The sequence below is a fragment of the Triplophysa rosa genome, linkage group LG8, assembly GCF_024868665.1.
Source record: "Triplophysa rosa linkage group LG8, Trosa_1v2, whole genome shotgun sequence".
NCBI lineage: Eukaryota > Metazoa > Chordata > Actinopteri > Cypriniformes > Nemacheilidae > Triplophysa > Triplophysa rosa.
Genome location: NC_079897.1, coordinates 17939572 through 17955468, shown reverse-complemented (window position 1 = coordinate 17955468; position 15897 = coordinate 17939572). Strand labels below are relative to the sequence as shown.

The 15897-nt window shown below is 39.5% G+C and overlaps 3 protein-coding genes across 10 annotated transcripts; 1 reads left to right on the top strand and 2 right to left on the bottom strand.

Annotated features, from left to right (window-relative positions):
* Positions 1 to 2: 2 nt before the first annotated feature.
* foxj2 (forkhead box J2) lies at positions 3 to 5843 on the bottom strand. Of its 2 annotated transcripts, none has more exons than XM_057339231.1 (10): positions 5241 to 5843; positions 4617 to 4932; positions 3855 to 3929; positions 3649 to 3726; positions 3458 to 3559; positions 2350 to 2515; positions 2008 to 2262; positions 1806 to 1907; positions 1264 to 1632; positions 3 to 1171 (listed from the first exon to the last, which is right to left on the bottom strand). In XM_057339231.1, the coding sequence occupies exons 1-10, from the start codon at positions 5279 to 5281 to the stop codon at positions 1068 to 1070; spliced, it is 1608 nt and encodes a 535-aa protein (XP_057195214.1). In that variant the 5' UTR covers positions 5282 to 5843; the 3' UTR covers positions 3 to 1067. The 2 variants fall into 2 exon arrangements, with proteins under 2 accessions (XP_057195214.1, XP_057195215.1); XM_057339232.1 differs by having other exon boundaries at positions 4 to 1171; positions 4617 to 4936; positions 5241 to 5841.
* A 160-nt stretch (positions 5844 to 6003) lies between these two features.
* On the bottom strand, positions 6004 to 9744 carry isoc2 (isochorismatase domain containing 2). Of its 2 annotated transcripts, none has more exons than XM_057339240.1 (7): positions 9636 to 9744; positions 9164 to 9267; positions 8266 to 8390; positions 7932 to 8144; positions 7770 to 7840; positions 7076 to 7193; positions 6004 to 6701 (listed from the first exon to the last, which is right to left on the bottom strand). In XM_057339240.1, coding segments are annotated over exons 2-7 (594 nt in total). In that variant the 5' UTR covers positions 9165 to 9267; positions 9636 to 9744; the 3' UTR covers positions 6004 to 6635. The 2 variants fall into 2 exon arrangements, with proteins under 2 accessions (XP_057195223.1, XP_057195224.1); XM_057339241.1 differs by lacking the exon at positions 9636 to 9744 and adding an exon at positions 9472 to 9510.
* Positions 9745 to 10083: 339 nt separating this feature from the next.
* u2af2a (U2 small nuclear RNA auxiliary factor 2a) lies at positions 10084 to 14379 on the top strand. Of its 6 annotated transcripts, none has more exons than XM_057339236.1 (11): positions 10084 to 10198; positions 10971 to 11121; positions 11241 to 11347; positions 11430 to 11581; positions 11798 to 11914; positions 12009 to 12147; positions 12276 to 12355; positions 12457 to 12579; positions 12789 to 12875; positions 12963 to 13214; positions 13297 to 14379. In XM_057339236.1, the coding sequence occupies exons 1-11, from the start codon at positions 10150 to 10152 to the stop codon at positions 13429 to 13431; spliced, it is 1392 nt and encodes a 463-aa protein (XP_057195219.1). In that variant the 5' UTR covers positions 10084 to 10149; the 3' UTR covers positions 13432 to 14379. The 6 variants fall into 6 exon arrangements, with proteins under 6 accessions (XP_057195219.1, XP_057195217.1, XP_057195220.1 ...); XM_057339234.1 differs by having other exon boundaries at positions 12249 to 12355; XM_057339237.1 differs by having other exon boundaries at positions 10085 to 10198; positions 10974 to 11121.
* The last annotated feature ends 1518 nt before the right edge of the window (positions 14380 to 15897 follow it).

The window sequence follows — 15897 nt, the reverse complement described above, 5'->3', positions numbered from 1 at the left end:
TGGTAAAGTCTCACATTTTATTTCATTTTTAAAAAGACAAAATCGAGCTCCCTAAGGGGATATGCTGAAGTGAAAAGGTGACGAAAATAAAGTCACAAATGTCATTATTTTCAGTCAAAATATATAAATCAAATGTATTGTCATAATATACCTCAAGGTATTGTTTAAGGGATACTCCACCCAAAAGTGAAAATTCTGTCATGAATTACCCTCCATTTTTTCCAAACCTGTATAAATGTCTTTCCCTGTGTTCATCAAAACAAAGATATTTGGAAACATTTTAACAACTGATAGTTCTGGGGCATTTTTGACTACCATGGTAGTCAAAAGTGTTCCAGAACTGTCTGGTTTCCTAAATTCCTCAAAACATCTTATTTTATGTTCAACAGAACACAAAAATAAGATGAAATAAATCCATACAATAATTTTACCTACTATGGTAGTGAATGATGTCCCAGAAATGTCAGTTGCTAACTTTCTTCTAAATATCTTTGTGTTCAACAGAAAAAAAATGTATACAGATTTGAAACGACTTGAGAGTAATTCATGACAGAATTTTCCTTTTTGGGTGACAAACTTTACAAACTGTTAGTTACACACAGAATTTGTTGAAAATATGTACTGTATGTCAGTAAAGCCTTTATCAACATACAGCCATTGTCTATTGGCTAAGGCTTTGGTTATTTACACTGTTGTTTATTGTCATATGATGACACAAAAGGCAGCTGGCATAGTAAGTAAGACAAATATGTAAAACATTGTCAGGACCGACTCTCTTGACCTTCAAGGTTCTGAGCTGTAAGGCACAAATAAGCACTCGTGCCTTGTCATACATATGTTGGTAAACCTCACAGTTTGGTCCTGGCTATCTATTGTGTATTTAAACTGAAGAAGTACTTGAATGATGCTCACTGGTGTAGTTAGGAAATCAAATATACAGCACATGAAACGTCTGTAAAAGATGAATGAGTTGGCCTCATGTCCATGTTGTCAGATACTGTTACATTGTCTCGTAATTGGCTCGTGTCTTGTTTTACTGTGTGTCCTGAACATCAAGCCAACAAAAATTACTCAATCAGCGAATCCCAGTCAAAGTCGTCCTGGATTTCCTCACTGGGATGGTTCTTCAAAGGCGGATGACTTCTTGGGGTCAGTGGCTGAGTTTGAAGTGCTGCATGAATATAAAATGAATATGTATAAGCATGTATATGACAACATGAGTTTAGATATAAAGTGATTTTTAAAAAGTATCTCTCATCGTACCGTTAGGAGTCAGAGGCTGACTTGTTGTTGGCTGTAACTCTGGTGGTCTCTGTGCTGCCTGATGCTGGGCGAGTGGGGTCAGGGATCTCCTGGGACTTTGCAGATGAGGTTCACCTGTGGCAAGAGGGAGCTGGGAGGGGTAGCTCAGTGGAGAGGGTTGAGTTAAACTACACAGGGTGGGAGGGTTAGTGGCTGGCATACTGAGAGGAGGTAGAGCTATTTGACCCAAAGGGGAGGGGCCACCAGAGGTGGAGCCAATGAGACCCTTCTGAGTGTAGAAACGGTTGAGGGAATCACATAGTGAGGTGAAGAGTGTCGAATCCAATGCCCAGTCACAGAGCTCCGCCTGGCGCATGCTTTCTACCAAGTCTGCATGACAAGACGACAGAAAGAAACAATTAATCATTCTGTTCTAACTTATAGTAAAGTATGCTGTTTGGTGATTTCTAAACTTTACAGAAACTAATGCTTTCTTACAAATCCCAAAAGTAGTTTTTACAACTGAAATGGTAAAACTGCAATATCTCACGTTGAGTACTGACCAGGGTGAGAGGTGAGGTCAATGTTAGACCAGTCCAGACTACTAGCTATTCTAAAACTCTCTCTCAAAGAGTCAGCATTACTGAACCAGTCTGCAGGAACAACTGAAAGGAAAAGAGGAGATAACATAATAAGATCACTGATCAGGTTATCAGAACGCTTATATCCTGTTAACACATGTAGCTATTGTGGAAGTGCACTCACCATTATTGTGCATCAGCCTGGTGGGCTCAGTGTTGGAATGTGAATAAACATTAGGGGGATTCTGGTTTGGGTTATGGATAAAACTAGAGTTAGTATTGGGTGTATTTAGGTTGATGTTGCCGTTGGTATTAGGGTTTAGGGTGGTGTACTGATTAGTATTGGGGTTTGGACAGGGGCAGGGGGAGAGAGGGAGAAGGGTAGGGGTGTGGAGTGGTGTACTGTCATTCATAAGTCCAAGTAAAGTGGAAACATCCGCTACGGGAAAAAGAGAAACATTTATAAACCTAATGTTAAGCTTTCCTGAAATAATGTTTTTGGAATACACTCTATGTCCACACTTACATTGTGAGGTGACTCTGTCTCTCACAGTGCGACACAGGGACTGAAAGGAATTATACAGGTCTGGCAGATTCAAATCGGCAAAGGAAAATCGAAGCGGGGGATCAGGGTGAGGGTGCGATGGGTGAGAGGTCGGAACAGATACGGGTATTGGAGCACTTGGACGTTGCTGTGGAAACAGAGGATGAATGCTATGACATTTTAAAGGAATAGTTTACCAATAAGATAAAAATTCTGTCTTTTTTTTCCTCTTATGATGTTAAAAATTGCATTATTCTAAAAATTATATTCTATATATTTCATAATTTCCCGTGTCTCTACTGTCTGTTCTTATATTTATTTAATTACAACTATAGAACTAAATATGAAATATATTTTCTTGTTAAATATAGGGATGTGGTTCATTAGCCAAAAAGAGAAAACACAAAATAAACTAAATTAAAGATGCTTTTGACTAAGACCATTATTAAAGGTGCTGTGTGTGATATTTACAAGGATCTATTGACAGAAATTCAATATAATATACATAACTATGTCTTCAGAGGTGTATAAGGACCTTACATAATGAAGCGTTATGTTTTTATTACCTTTGAGCTATTTCTATCTACATACACCACGGTCCCCTTACATGGAATTCACCAAGTTGTTTCTACAGTAGCCCTAAACGGACAAACTGCTCTACAGAGCGTGTTTCGTAAATACGTTATCTCCTTTGGCAAAGAAGTGACAACATCTTAGTCCTGTGTCAGCCGCTGTAGTGCTTCGAAAGGGAGGGATGAGCTGTGGAGGGATCCATTGCTTGCAATTCGTGACCTCACTGCTAGATGCCCCTAAAATCTCCACATTGCTCCTTTAATTTATTTTTAAAAACATTCATAAAAAATTGATATCAAGCAGATATCATTTCAATAGATATCAAGCATATCATAAGTCAGACATTTTTCAGATATTTCATTTATTCCAGATATTTCTTTAAACAATTTATAATCTACCAGTCACTGGTTCTCTTTTGTTTAGTTCTCATCCTCACTCTCATTTCCTCATTCCTTGACTACCAGCTCTGTCTGCTCGACAGATTCTCAATAGAAAAGCAGGAGAGATTACTTCATACCTTACAAGGAGGAGGAGAGAATACGCTCTTCGTGTCTGACTGGATTGGGAGGGTCTCTGGTTGATTGACAAGCTCATGGGTCTCTGAGGATGGACTCTGGAACTGGGATAATGGAGTAAGTAAATGAAATATTATTTATTTTCACATATTGACATCTCATAGATGAAATAAGCATGTTCCGTGTGCTGTACCTCTTCCTCTTTAGTGTAAGGACGTTTGACTCCTCTGGGTTGAGATGGGTAGGGTCCATCCATCGTCCAGTATGACCCCTGCAAAAAGAAACAGGAAACTGATTTGAGAAAATTTGTAAGTTTAAAAAGGACTTATCATTAAAGCAACTGAGGCCCATTAAATAGTTTTTTTCTGATATTAATATAGAAAAATGTCTCTACATCACCTTTCCAGGGTCACTCTGTGGTCGAGGAACTTTCCGGAAACATTTATTAAGGGACAAATTGTGTCGGATTGAGTTCTAAATTGAAAAACAGAATGTCTTCATGTAAATATTTGTGTCTCAATCTTATGCAAATCTGCTTTTAATATATATACCTGGGTAGCACAGGGTCCTCACTTGAAATTGTTAAATTGCATTACATATCATTTGGTTTTACTCAAGAGGTACTTGAGAACAGATTGCAACACAATTCCTCTGAAACACTGCACCTACTCATATTAAACTGACAACTAGCTGTAAGAAATCTTTGTTTTAAATCATAAATTCCAAGTAAAAGCAGTTCACTCTGAGACTTTGGCGCAATGAATCAGAACTTGGGTATGAAACAGAAGCAGAGCTCCTCGGCCATTCAAGTCAGCATTATGTCTTACAAAAGAGCAATTGGGCTCTCAAGGAACACAAGTTTACAAACACAAGTTGATTAAATACTGGGGTTGTCTTATGTAACGGAAGCTATATAGACCTTCAGACTTGCTGAAGCAGTAAATAACAAACGTTCCCCTAGTTCCCCTCTGAAAGTGAGTATCCACCAAAACTTGAGTAATAAACAAAACAACCTTTATATTTTCCCCAAATTTTCCATCCATAAATGTTTAGTAAGTCAATAAAGTACAAAGCCCCCAAAATAGAGCATGATGTGTTCTGCACGTTTATCTGCGCATCATGACCCAGTTTATAAGGAAGTGGTCACATAGTGGTCTTTACCTTCCAGCCTCTTCCTGCTCTGCTGTAATGCGGAAAAGTATCACTGATCCATGTGTAAATATCATTCAAACTCATCTTCCTTTCAGGGGCAGAACTAATTGCCATGGCGATCAGAGTGGCATAGCTGTGTGGGGGCTTCGCTTTGGAATTAGATGCAGGGGTCACTGGAGGTATGGGAGGTAAATCCTTCTCTCTTCCTCGATCTTTCTTTCGCTCCACTCTCTCTTTCCCTGAACGCAAGGAGCTGATTCCCAGCTGGGGAAGCCAGTCGATGCTGGTCAAACTGGAGTTCAGTTCCGAAGTCATGCTGAAGGGACTGTCTGAGGCGCAGGGAAAACAAAATATTAAGTAATAAGCTACGTTGCTGGTTTCACCCCTGGATGGCATATAAACCGTAATCGTTTCAATGCACACACCGTTGCAGGGCAACAATATTAAAATGAGTTGTAATAGAAACCGCATTTATACATAAACGTATTTACATTTCATGAAGTAATGCTTAAAAAAAGAATTTCAAAGGACATTCTCAAAGCGTACCGTTTTCATCAAAGGTCCGAACCCCGCACATTCCTTCCTAGAAAACATGTGTGCATAATAAAGTAAATAAAGGAAAGAAACACTTACATCACTGCTGTCCCAAGGCCACAGACTTCACACTGTGTCATTTTTTAATGCTTGCATCTGTTGCACAGGGTAGCTCAGCAAACGTTTACTCAACACTTTGCCATTTCTTATCTCTTCTCCGCTTATCGCTGCATTTATTCGCCGACACAGGCTTCCAAGTTAATAGGCTTCGTGTGATTATTCTGTTTGGGAGACGGAGAACTATCGGAAAGTTCTTGCCTTTCTTTTTACCCCTCCCTTTCTGCCTGGCTGAACGTCATTTGACATACGAGCGCTCTTTTGGGTGTGTTCGACTTCATACGGCGCTGCGCACACAGATGGCTATGGGACATCAAAGTATCGCGAGAGCAATTCGAAGGCTGGTATTTTAGATCGCTGTCGCGATTTTTTGATGCCACAAGTCGGTCGGTCTGCGCGACGCCACATGAAATCGCACATAAATTACACACCTCTCGTTTGCCCCTCCTTCTCTATCATGGCTGCACTTATAATGTTTAACTGGTGAGTAAGTTCCTGTTTCACTGCTGAAATAGGAGAGGAGTAGGCGGGAGCCCACTGTAATAATTTCCATTCACATTTACTTGGTCATGTTTACATCCTGCTGCATGTCAGACTTAATCCTCTATATGTCAATGATTTTCAGCATAGGAATACTCAAGGGGGTATTTACACAGGCTGCAGAGGGTATCATTTTGGTTTAGTTGTGTAAAACCTATAAATAAAGATAAAAGCTAGTAATTCACAATTTATTAATTTTATTAAAGCAGAAAATCAATGTGTGCAAAGTTCTGTTGATGACACTGTATATAAGAAAAATATGTGCTGTTTATAGCACACATTTATTTATTTATAAATGCTCAGATTTTTCCCTTTAAAGTGACATAAATATTATTATTGATCATGCTAAATTATATCCAGTTTCTATTTTTTTGTGTGTAAGACAGAAAGAGAAATTTCCTGGTTTGGTATTCATGAACCTTTTTGATGGGGCTGTGGGCTTTTTGATGTCAAAACGCAACGAGAAAATAAAATCAATATTAACAAAGACATAAACTTAACAATGAGTTATTACTATGTTATTTATAACTCACATACTCACACCATAGGTGTAAAGAATTTATGGCAGCATTTATTTAGATATTTATATGCAATGTCTGCATAAGATATGATACAGAATAACTGTTAATTGTTGTTGTTTAATTTTGTTTTTATTTATTAATACTGAATAATTAAACGTATATTACAGCCTTTATTACACCATTTTAAATATTTTGTTTCTTTGAAAGTAATATTATTTGAAAATGCAACAGCACAATATTCACAACAGTTTATGTTAAATTACAGTAATTTATGTAGGCTACTCATTTCTGTAGGGTGTGGTGTGTGTGGCTGGCCCTACAGACAGCTGTAGAAGGCCAGCAGGCCTGTATCAGGGGAGGGGTGGGCCAGGAGCTTCTGGATCTGTGTACAAAGAAGAATTACAGGTAAGAACACGAAAAGAACAATGGGCGAACACTTCAGCAACTCCTCATGTACTCTCATGCACACAAGCTCTCTCAAGCCAAACCTATAATTACCTCCAATGCACACAGCAAACTAAACCCTTTCCAAATCACATCATTTTCTCATTTTTCATGAAAATGGCTTAAAGAAATTAAAGAAAGGTTTTTTTTACTCAAAACCAGGATTTGTTTCTGGTCAAGACAAAACAATGTCTTTCATATAATAGAAACTGAAGGCATCAAATTCCAAAATGTACAAATAAAGCTATATTACATAAATAACCAATCTGTGCATCCCATTCAACTAGACAGACAAATAGACAGATATAGTACTTCTTTAAAGTTGGGGTGCTTGGCATTCTGCACTAGTTGTAATAAAACTCCCTCTGTGGTGGTAAGAAACACTCCACTCTGCTTCAGTCGAGACAGTGCAAAAAGCCGATCTGTTTGGCTGAAAAACAACAGGCAGATACGTTTTCAACACCTGACATTTACTTAACTTATAATACATAGAAAATTCTGCACAAGTGCCTAAACAAATTCAGCTATATCTGCCAACAATAACTCCACTATAGAAAAGGCTTAAAGATGCTATCCATCATTCCTGAAAAATACTATACTAAAGCAATAAGCCCCAAGAAGCAGTGGGTTACAGTGCATTTTATAACAGCTAAGGGCGTTGTGGCACGACGCGAAGCGGAGTGCCTAAAACCCCGTAGCTGTTATAAAATGCACTGTAACCCACTGCTTCGCGGGGTTTATTGCTTTTATAAAACGGTTATCCCATATGCTTAGCAAGGTTTCATAAAATAAAGTAAATAAAATGATATTTAGTCTATGTGGTGCGGTCAGCCGTTATATATTGGGGTATTTTATAACGGCTTAGAACTCCGCTCAGCCAATCAGAATCAAGGACCAGAACTGACCGTTTTATAATTGACCTTATACTTGTAATATGGGTGTGAGTCATGGTAAGGCAGTCAGCAGTTGTTTCTGCGTCTTAGAAAATCTAAGAAGCAATTCGTACCTTCGAGCAGAGACAGCATCTGCTACAATGTGAACCTCCATGCCTTGTTCGAGGAGATCAAAGGTTGTGCACTACAGTAAAACAAGAAACCTGAGGATCAGTATGCAATAACTGTGTGTCAAAGTGTTGTGACATCAGTTAAAATATCCCACTTGACTTTACCGCGATGCAGGCTTGAGCCTCAATGCCACACAGAATGACCTGCTGAGGATCTCCCAGGGTCTTCAGTGAATTCTTCACACTGTCTGTCAGCATGGAGAAACTGGTCTTTTCATGAGGCTTTAGCCCATCTGCACCCAGTTCAGGAACCGTGGGGCCCAGACCTTTGGGGTACTGCTCTGTCAATATCTGGGGGATGTTCAAGATTTGACATGCCTGCGAGAGAAACATGATTAATAATGTTCTGTTTCCTGACCTACAATTGACCTGTTATATTATTAGAAAGACAGAATTGACAACACCAGTAGTTTTGCTACATTATGGGTGCAGACTGTACCTGTAGTAATCTTGCGGCATTGCTCACAATATTTGTGAATTGGTAGATCGCGGGTCTGAATTTCTCCTGCATGTCACACAGTAACAGCACTGAGCCTTTGGTGGAGAGTCTGCCTATTCTTGCCACTGAGGAGAACACCAGGCAATTATGTCACATGTTTACCGTACCCAGAAATACATATGTATTTGCATACACTTGCAGTAGTCCTAAATATTTAGTCAAACTTTTTAATGGTAAAAGAATAAAGCATATAACACACTTATACGTCTATAGTTTATACTATAAAATGCACATTTTATAAGGAATGTATACTTTAAGAGCGCCCAAGCACTTATGTGGCGCACTGTGTTATAAGCCTAGTTGTTAAATGTTAAGTCTGCCACGTGAAGTTCTCATGAAACACAAAGGTTAAACAGAGTATTCAGCACACCAGACAATGTCTCTGTGTGTCAGAAGGGCAAGTCTGAGCATGCTTCAAAGATGTCCAAGTAGTTCACTAGAATTTGAGACACAACCACTATACCAACAAAAGTGAAAGCGTGTATGCGAGCAGAGCCCTATTGACCTTCATGTTAACTTAATGTAAACCAGTGGTTCTCAACAGGGGGGCCGTGGCCCAGCTGACATCCAAGGGGGAATTGGATGACTAATAATTTAAAATGAGACAAAATAAGTACTGAAATGCATTTAAAAACAACTAAAAACCAAAATATGTATTACTATCTGTCCATTTTATATTGTATAAACACTTTTCCAGTTTATGTCTTTTGTGGGGGGCCTTGGCGTCAATAAGGTTGAGAACCCCTGACGTAAACCCGCCTCACGTATATTACAACAGTCATACTGCTTGATATGAGGTCCATGACATGACATTCATAGGCAAACAATCAGAACTTACTGTTTGCGATTCGATATGGAGTCTCAGGTCGCAAAAATGAAGATTAATCACAACTGTCCGGTGTCTAGATTAAGTTAATTACAGTGTCCTCCCACTCCTTTTTTCTGTAAAACAGTTGAAACACAAGTTTTTAAAGGTAACGAGCAGGTCAAGCAAAGCACCAGCACACTTGTAGAAGACAGCAGCGGACAAGCAGCAAATTCGTGCTCTACGACGATTCAAAATAACACACATGTATATACATATGTCTGTGCGTCATTTATATTATCAAAAACAACAATGCAAGTCAGTCGCCGCAGCACGCGTACCTGCAGAAGCGACCCGCACTCACCGCTAATAAGCGGATGAACCAGCAGAGGGCGCTGTCATATACAATTATTAATTATTTTGGTCCTTGTTTATTTATCCGTTTACTGCAAACACGAAAAAGTTTAATTCTACATACAATTTACCATATAATGCATATACACACCCATCGAACACCGCCCTGATGAAAGAGGAGTTTAACATTTGAAATTATCCAGATGGTTTGCAGAGTGGCCTTGACCCGGAAGTGTATTGGAGTGGCTAATGACCTTTGCATACGCTTTCTCACGGCCTTGGCGTTTCACAGGGATTTTATGGGAAACAGAGACCGCTCCTTAGGTATCATCGCAGTTTTTAAGGAATACGCGAGCTCCTCTGAGAGCGAAGCACTCGTGTAGTGCGGTGCAGCAACTGGCGCACCTTTGTTTTGCTCGATCTCCTTAAAAGGCTCGTTTTCCTCATGCTAGCCTTTGTATGTGGTGAGCGGCCGTGGAGAACACCAGCTCGACTCCTGCTGCTTTCATTAAACTGCGCTTTATTTTTACCAGCTCGCATTCAGAAGTTATAGTTTCGCATTTGCGTCACAGCTTAGTTTGCGTGTGCGATTTGTTCGCATTCACTGAATTGCTAGCTGCTAGCTAGCCGGTTTTACTCAGTCGGTGTGTCGGAGCTGCTACAAAATGTCAGATTTTGACGAGTTTGAGAGACAGCTGACTGAAAACAAGCAAGGTGAGAAATAAAGCTGTCCGTCTGATGTCATTGAGCGTTTTGTCATGTGTTTCAGTGGGTGTGGTTGAAAGACCTGCTTCGCTGGGCAAGCAGCTGGTCAGTCTGCAGACTAAAGACACAACCTCTTTACAATACTGTCCTGTATGAGATTGTACAGAACACCAAACAGAACACCAAACACTTGTAAGCATTAAAATCAATCATACGTCTGGAAACTGTTTGTTATTGTCTTTGCTCAGGGGGTGTGGTCTCACATATATTACGAGGCATGTTATTACAGTGATGATTCATTGAAGTTATGAAAACGTGGGATACAACATCTAATTTTAAACTTGGAAATAAACCAGGTTTTAGAAAAATGTGTTAAAAAATATCCAACAAATAAATTGAAATGAGTGTAATAAAAATAACTTAAAATGAAGCAGATTCTCATTATGCTGGGTTAACGTGGACCATCATGTTTTACGCAAATATGAGTCCAGCTTGAGTGCATGCTGTCATTAAATCCAAAGAGAACAAACCAAATACTAATAAATTCATGTTCACTTTTACAGTTCAAGTTATGCTGATAATATGATTTTTAGCGAAAAAAAACATTAGAAAAATGCAAAATAGAGCATGTTCACAAGTGGACTCAGACTGTTGAACCCCACTGTATCTATGCAGAAATTTAACAGGTTAGTACTGATAGAGTTTGAAAGAACTACTACAGACTAATTGATGTGTGCATTTTGATCATGTTTTGTATGTTTCATTGCAATTCACTGAACAGCAGACAGAGACAAGGAGAACAAGCACCACCGGCGGAGTGGCTCGAGAAGTCGCAGCAGAGACCATGATAGGAAGAGGAGGAGTGGGGACAGAGAACGGAGAGGCAGCCGAGATCGTCATGGAGATAGCAAGGATCGCAGACACAGACGCAGGTATGCTGGGATTGATGTTTGGAAAGCTGAAATCATTAGGATTGTTGAGAGCTGGAGTATCTGTATATTATTGAATACCGTCATTGATTTTGTTGTCGTTGATCTGTCTGTCCGTGCAGTCGTTCCCCGCACCGTGAGAAGAAAAAGTTTAAAGTAAAGAAGTACTGGGATGTTCCCCCTCCGGGTTTTGAACACATCACACCCATGCAGTACAAAGCCATGCAAGGTGAGTCTTGTTCTCTTTTTATAGGTTTGTCTCTTTCCTTACACTTGTCTAAAATCTTTTTTCAAAATTACTTGGACTTCAGCTGCAGGTCAGATCCCAGCTACTGCTCTGCTTCCCACTATGACCCCTGAGGGTCTGGCTGTAACCCCAACACCTGTTCCTGTGGTGGGCAGCCAGATGACTCGACAAGCCCGGCGTTTGTACGTTGGCAACATCCCCTTCGGTATCACAGAGGTGAGCTTCGCCATTGGTAGATAAGAGGGTGTGATGATCCCACGTGTGATGTAACCCATTATGTTTGTTGCTGTTATATATAAACAATTGAACTGATTAATTTCACAGATTAAATGCAGAATTTATCTCTGTGCTTGCTATCTGCATGCTTTGCTTTATATTCAAGTGTGTTTTATATTCAATTCAATAACTGCATCGCTCTCTGGTATCTGATAGGAGTCCATGATGGACTTTTTCAACGCTCAGATGCGTTTGGGTGGCCTGACTCAGGCCCCAGGAAATCCAGTCCTTGCTGTTCAGATCAACCAGGACAAGAACTTTGCCTTTCTGGAGGTCAGACTTTGTCCTGAGCAGTAGATCCTCAGATAAGTGCTTCACGAGAGAGGTTTCAGAAGAATAATGTCGTTTTTATGTTGTGTTAATACAGTTCCGCTCAGTGGATGAGACCACGCAGGCCATGGCGTTTGATGGCATCATTTTCCAGGGACAGAGTCTAAAGATTCGCCGACCACACGACTACCAACCTCTACCAGGCATGAGTGAAAACCCCAGCGTCTACGTCCCAGGCATGACTCTATTTGCTTTTTGACTTGACTTCTGCTCAAGATTTTTCTTTCTATAATTATTTTGAAGCTTAAGTTGTGATTGATTTAACACAGACCATTAGGTGGTATCACTTGTTCTCTCTCTGTAGGCGTGGTCTCCACAGTGGTACCTGATTCGGCGCATAAACTCTTCATCGGTGGTCTGCCAAATTACCTCAATGATGATCAGGTTTGTATCAAAATGTCATTTTTTAATTATTATTTCTCAGAATTTTATACACTACTTTTCTTGTATCTTAATTCTGACTAAAAGGTAATATCTATTCCCAGGTAAAAGAATTGCTGACGTCATTTGGTCCCCTAAAGGCGTTTAACCTTGTGAAAGACAGCGCTACAGGCCTCTCAAAGGGTTATGCCTTCTGTGAATATGTTGACGTCAATATCAGTGACCAGGTAATAAAAACACTGACGGATCTTAATTTAAAACCATATCAACATTAAAACCGTAACAGCATTAAAACCGTAATCCGTCACCATGGTGTAGTAAGTCACAGTTTAGCATTTTTCTAAGTCGACTGTGAGTACATCAGATCTGTTTGGTATGTGCCTAATGGAATAGGCGCTGAGGTTACAATAGCACAATGCACTGTTTACAATCACAGGCCATCGCGGGTCTAAACGGAATGCAGCTGGGTGACAAGAAACTCCTGGTCCAAAGAGCAAGCGTGGGCTCCAAGAACACCACCCTGGTGAGGAAGAGAGCGAACATGTTTTGATGCAACTATATACCTTTATATGAAGTTGAATATCCATCTCTCTCTTTATTTCTTCTACAGACGGGGATAAACCAGACTCCAGTGACCCTGCAGGTTCCAGGTCTAATGAACAGCTCGGTCACCCAGATGGGTGGCATTCCCACAGAAGTCCTGTGTCTGATGAACATGGTGGCCCCGGAGGAACTGCTGGATGATGACGAGTATGAAGAGATCGTGGAAGACGTCAGAGACGAGTGCTCCAAATATGGCCAGGTCAAGAGCATCGAAATCCCACGCCCTGTCGACGGCTTGGAAGTTCCTGGCACTGGAAAGGTTTGACACATCTTCAGTACATGTAAATGTAAAATTTGTGTTATTTTTGTATTTAAATGTTTCTTTTCTTTTTCTCTTTTAGATCTTTGTGGAATTTATGTCAGTGTTTGACTCTCAGAAAGCAATGCAAGGGTTAACAGGAAGGAAATTTGCCAACAGAGTGGTTGTGACTAAGTACTGCGACCCTGATGCCTACCACCGCCGTGACTTCTGGTAGAAACGGGACAGATTCAAGAGCGAGAGAAACTCAGATGGCCTGATTTCAACCTTTCGGAAACTCCTGATTTTGTAGGTTTACGAAATCTCAGAGGGTGTGTGCTTTTGTTAAAAAACATGACACGTGATTGGTCAAAATCGATGTGATGTTTTTTGACAACATTGAAGTATGTGAAAAGCTTTATAATGGGAAAGCAGACTGTACCAGACTGTCATTGTCTACAGAAAAGGATCAACTGGACATGCCACCAAACTTCCATCTTAATTTTGGCTCATGTTGATTTTTGTCTATTCCCCCAAGTGTTTTAAATGCCTATTATGTCTGTGCAGCTCCCACGCTTTAAGCCCAACTGATCGGATAGGACTAATAGGATGATAAAAAGTACGGAGTTAATGAAGCTGAAGGGAGACTGACATTGACAACAACAACAACAAAAATGAATGTTACACTCGAAGAACAAGGAATCAAGAGAAGGGGCTATGTGGAGAGGTCTTTGTTTTTATGTGTTTTTTTTATTGAGGCTGTGAAATGTTTTTGTGTTTGGGCTAAGTGTAAATGTGTGCAGTGAGAGAAGTTTCTGGGTCATCTCTTGACACCATATATGTCTGAGGTAAGCCCTCTACAGGCATCTTGTAGAGGTTGAGTCTTACCACTTGTCTATACTGTCCTTCCCCACTATCCCCTGCTCTTACTCTCTTTCTTTCCTTTCACATCTCCTAATAGTTGTACTGTTTCTTGTGAACTCTGTTTTCCCGGCCCCATTGAACCAAATTTGTACCCAGTGGAAGCTGTTTTTTTCCTTTTATTTCTTTTAATTTTTATATATTCTGTATCTAACTGTCCACTGCTGTTTTTTAAAACTGTAATAAGCTGAGTTGATTTAATACAATGCATTTATGTATGATGACCAGAAGAAGGTTCTGGTGAAATAAACTTGATGCATTTGAATTGATTCCATATACATTGCATCTGTATTCTGCCAGCAGATAGTGCTAACAGCTCTTCTTACCCCGCTTGCTCGTAGTTGAGCTAGTGTTAGGAGCTATTGGTTAGTCTATTTTTAGACTTGGGGTTGTTTTCTGGGGACTGGGGCGGTAAATGGTTACGATTGTTTTCTCAATAAAAAATAGGAAAACAATGTCAGTGGAAATATTTTGATTGCTGATCTTAAAGTATTTTTACTTTGGAAATGAAGAATGGCCAAAATGCAGTTGGGCATTACAATACAACAGATTACACTGAGTAAAATTTTATGAAGTGATTTGTAAGTCATTCATTGGGTGGTAAATATAAAAAATGAAACTGCTCAATTTCAACTGCTTTTAGAGGGTCTAAGAAATGCGTACATCTAAATTCTTAATATCTAAGACACAATCTGTTTTTTTGTCTGCTAGTTTTAGTCGTGAATGACACACCCATGATGCACAGTTATGATTTCATTAATTGGCAGATATATATGTGGCTTGGGGCTTTTAATCAATCCATTAAAAAGTTCGAATGTTTTCGAGAACCTCATCTCATTGTTAGTAGTTTTGCCAAAATCCACTAATCCACTACAAACTACTTTTCTGCACTTGTTGGAAAAATTTTACTTCTCTATATTATGCATATATTAAACTTTTTACTCAACATTTTATAAATACATTTTGTTTTTTTACCTTTAATATTAAAAATCGACATTTTTTATTCAAGTACTTAAAGGTCCAGTCAGTGAAATCTAGCGGCAAGGTTGCGAATTGCAACCAACCGCTCACTCCACCCCTCCCATTCGAAACACTAAGACGGCTCACAGAACATGGCGATTTACATGTAAGGGGACCCGCAGTGTATGTAGATAGAAATAGCTCATTCTAAGGTAACAAAACATAACGCTTCTTTGTGTAAGCTCTTTATACACCTCTGAAAACATAGTTATGAATATTATATTGCATTTCTGTCAATAGATCCTCCAAAAAATTACACACTGGACACTGGATTATTAAATGTAAAAATGGCGCGTATTTACATAGTGGAGTAGAACGTACATGCTTTATAATGTAGTGAAGTAAAATTTTGTCCAAAGTAAAAAAAACTGGTAAAATATAGATATTCAAAAACGTTTTTGTGAGAGGAAAAGTACTTGATGTATTTCACATCTCGGCAATTTCTATTTGTGGAGAGATGTAAACTCTCAAGGTGTAAAAGCACAGATTTTCCACTCATTTCAGTGGAAGTGGATTATTGGAATTAAGTACTTTGTTGCATGCTGATCTATTATTGTGGTACCATCACTGTTTTCAGATGCAACTTTGCCAACCAACAAATGTGGCTGATGACTTGTTGCACGGTGTGCCCCTCCCTGCCTGAGTGGGCGGGTTTAGTGTTCACATAGTGATATTTGCATATCCTGGACTCACAAAATGAGTAGTTACAGAAAGGCTCACTTTACACTTTTATTTCTACACTTTCAACTGCAAATGGTTTTGT

Excerpts from the sequence above, each read along its gene's own strand:
- isoc2 (XM_057339240.1), bottom strand. Across the intron at positions 7,841-7,931 it reads AGGCTCAAGCCTGCATCGCG|TGCACAACCTTTGATCTCCT; the intron begins GTAAAGTCAAGT and ends GTTTTACTGTAG. Across the intron at positions 7,194-7,769 it reads GATGCTGTCTCTGCTCGAAG|CCAAACAGATCGGCTTTTTG; the intron begins GTACGAATTGCT and ends GTTGTTTTTCAG.
- u2af2a (XM_057339234.1), top strand. The coding sequence starts at position 10,150 with ATGTCAGATTTTGACGAGTTTGAGAGACAGCTGACTGAAAACAAGCAA. Across the intron at positions 12,356-12,456 it reads ATTACCTCAATGATGATCAG|GTAAAAGAATTGCTGACGTC; the intron begins GTTTGTATCAAA and ends ATCTATTCCCAG. Across the intron at positions 12,580-12,788 it reads ACGTCAATATCAGTGACCAG|GCCATCGCGGGTCTAAACGG; the intron begins GTAATAAAAACA and ends TTACAATCACAG.
- foxj2 (XM_057339231.1), bottom strand. The coding sequence starts at position 5,281 with ATGACACAGTGTGAAGTCTGTGGCCTTGGGACAGCAGTGAT. Across the intron at positions 3,727-3,854 it reads CACAGAGTGACCCTGGAAAG|GGGTCATACTGGACGATGGA; the intron begins GTGATGTAGAGA and ends TTCTTTTTGCAG. Across the intron at positions 1,908-2,007 it reads CAGGCTGATGCACAATAATG|TTGTTCCTGCAGACTGGTTC; the intron begins GTGAGTGCACTT and ends TTTTCCTTTCAG.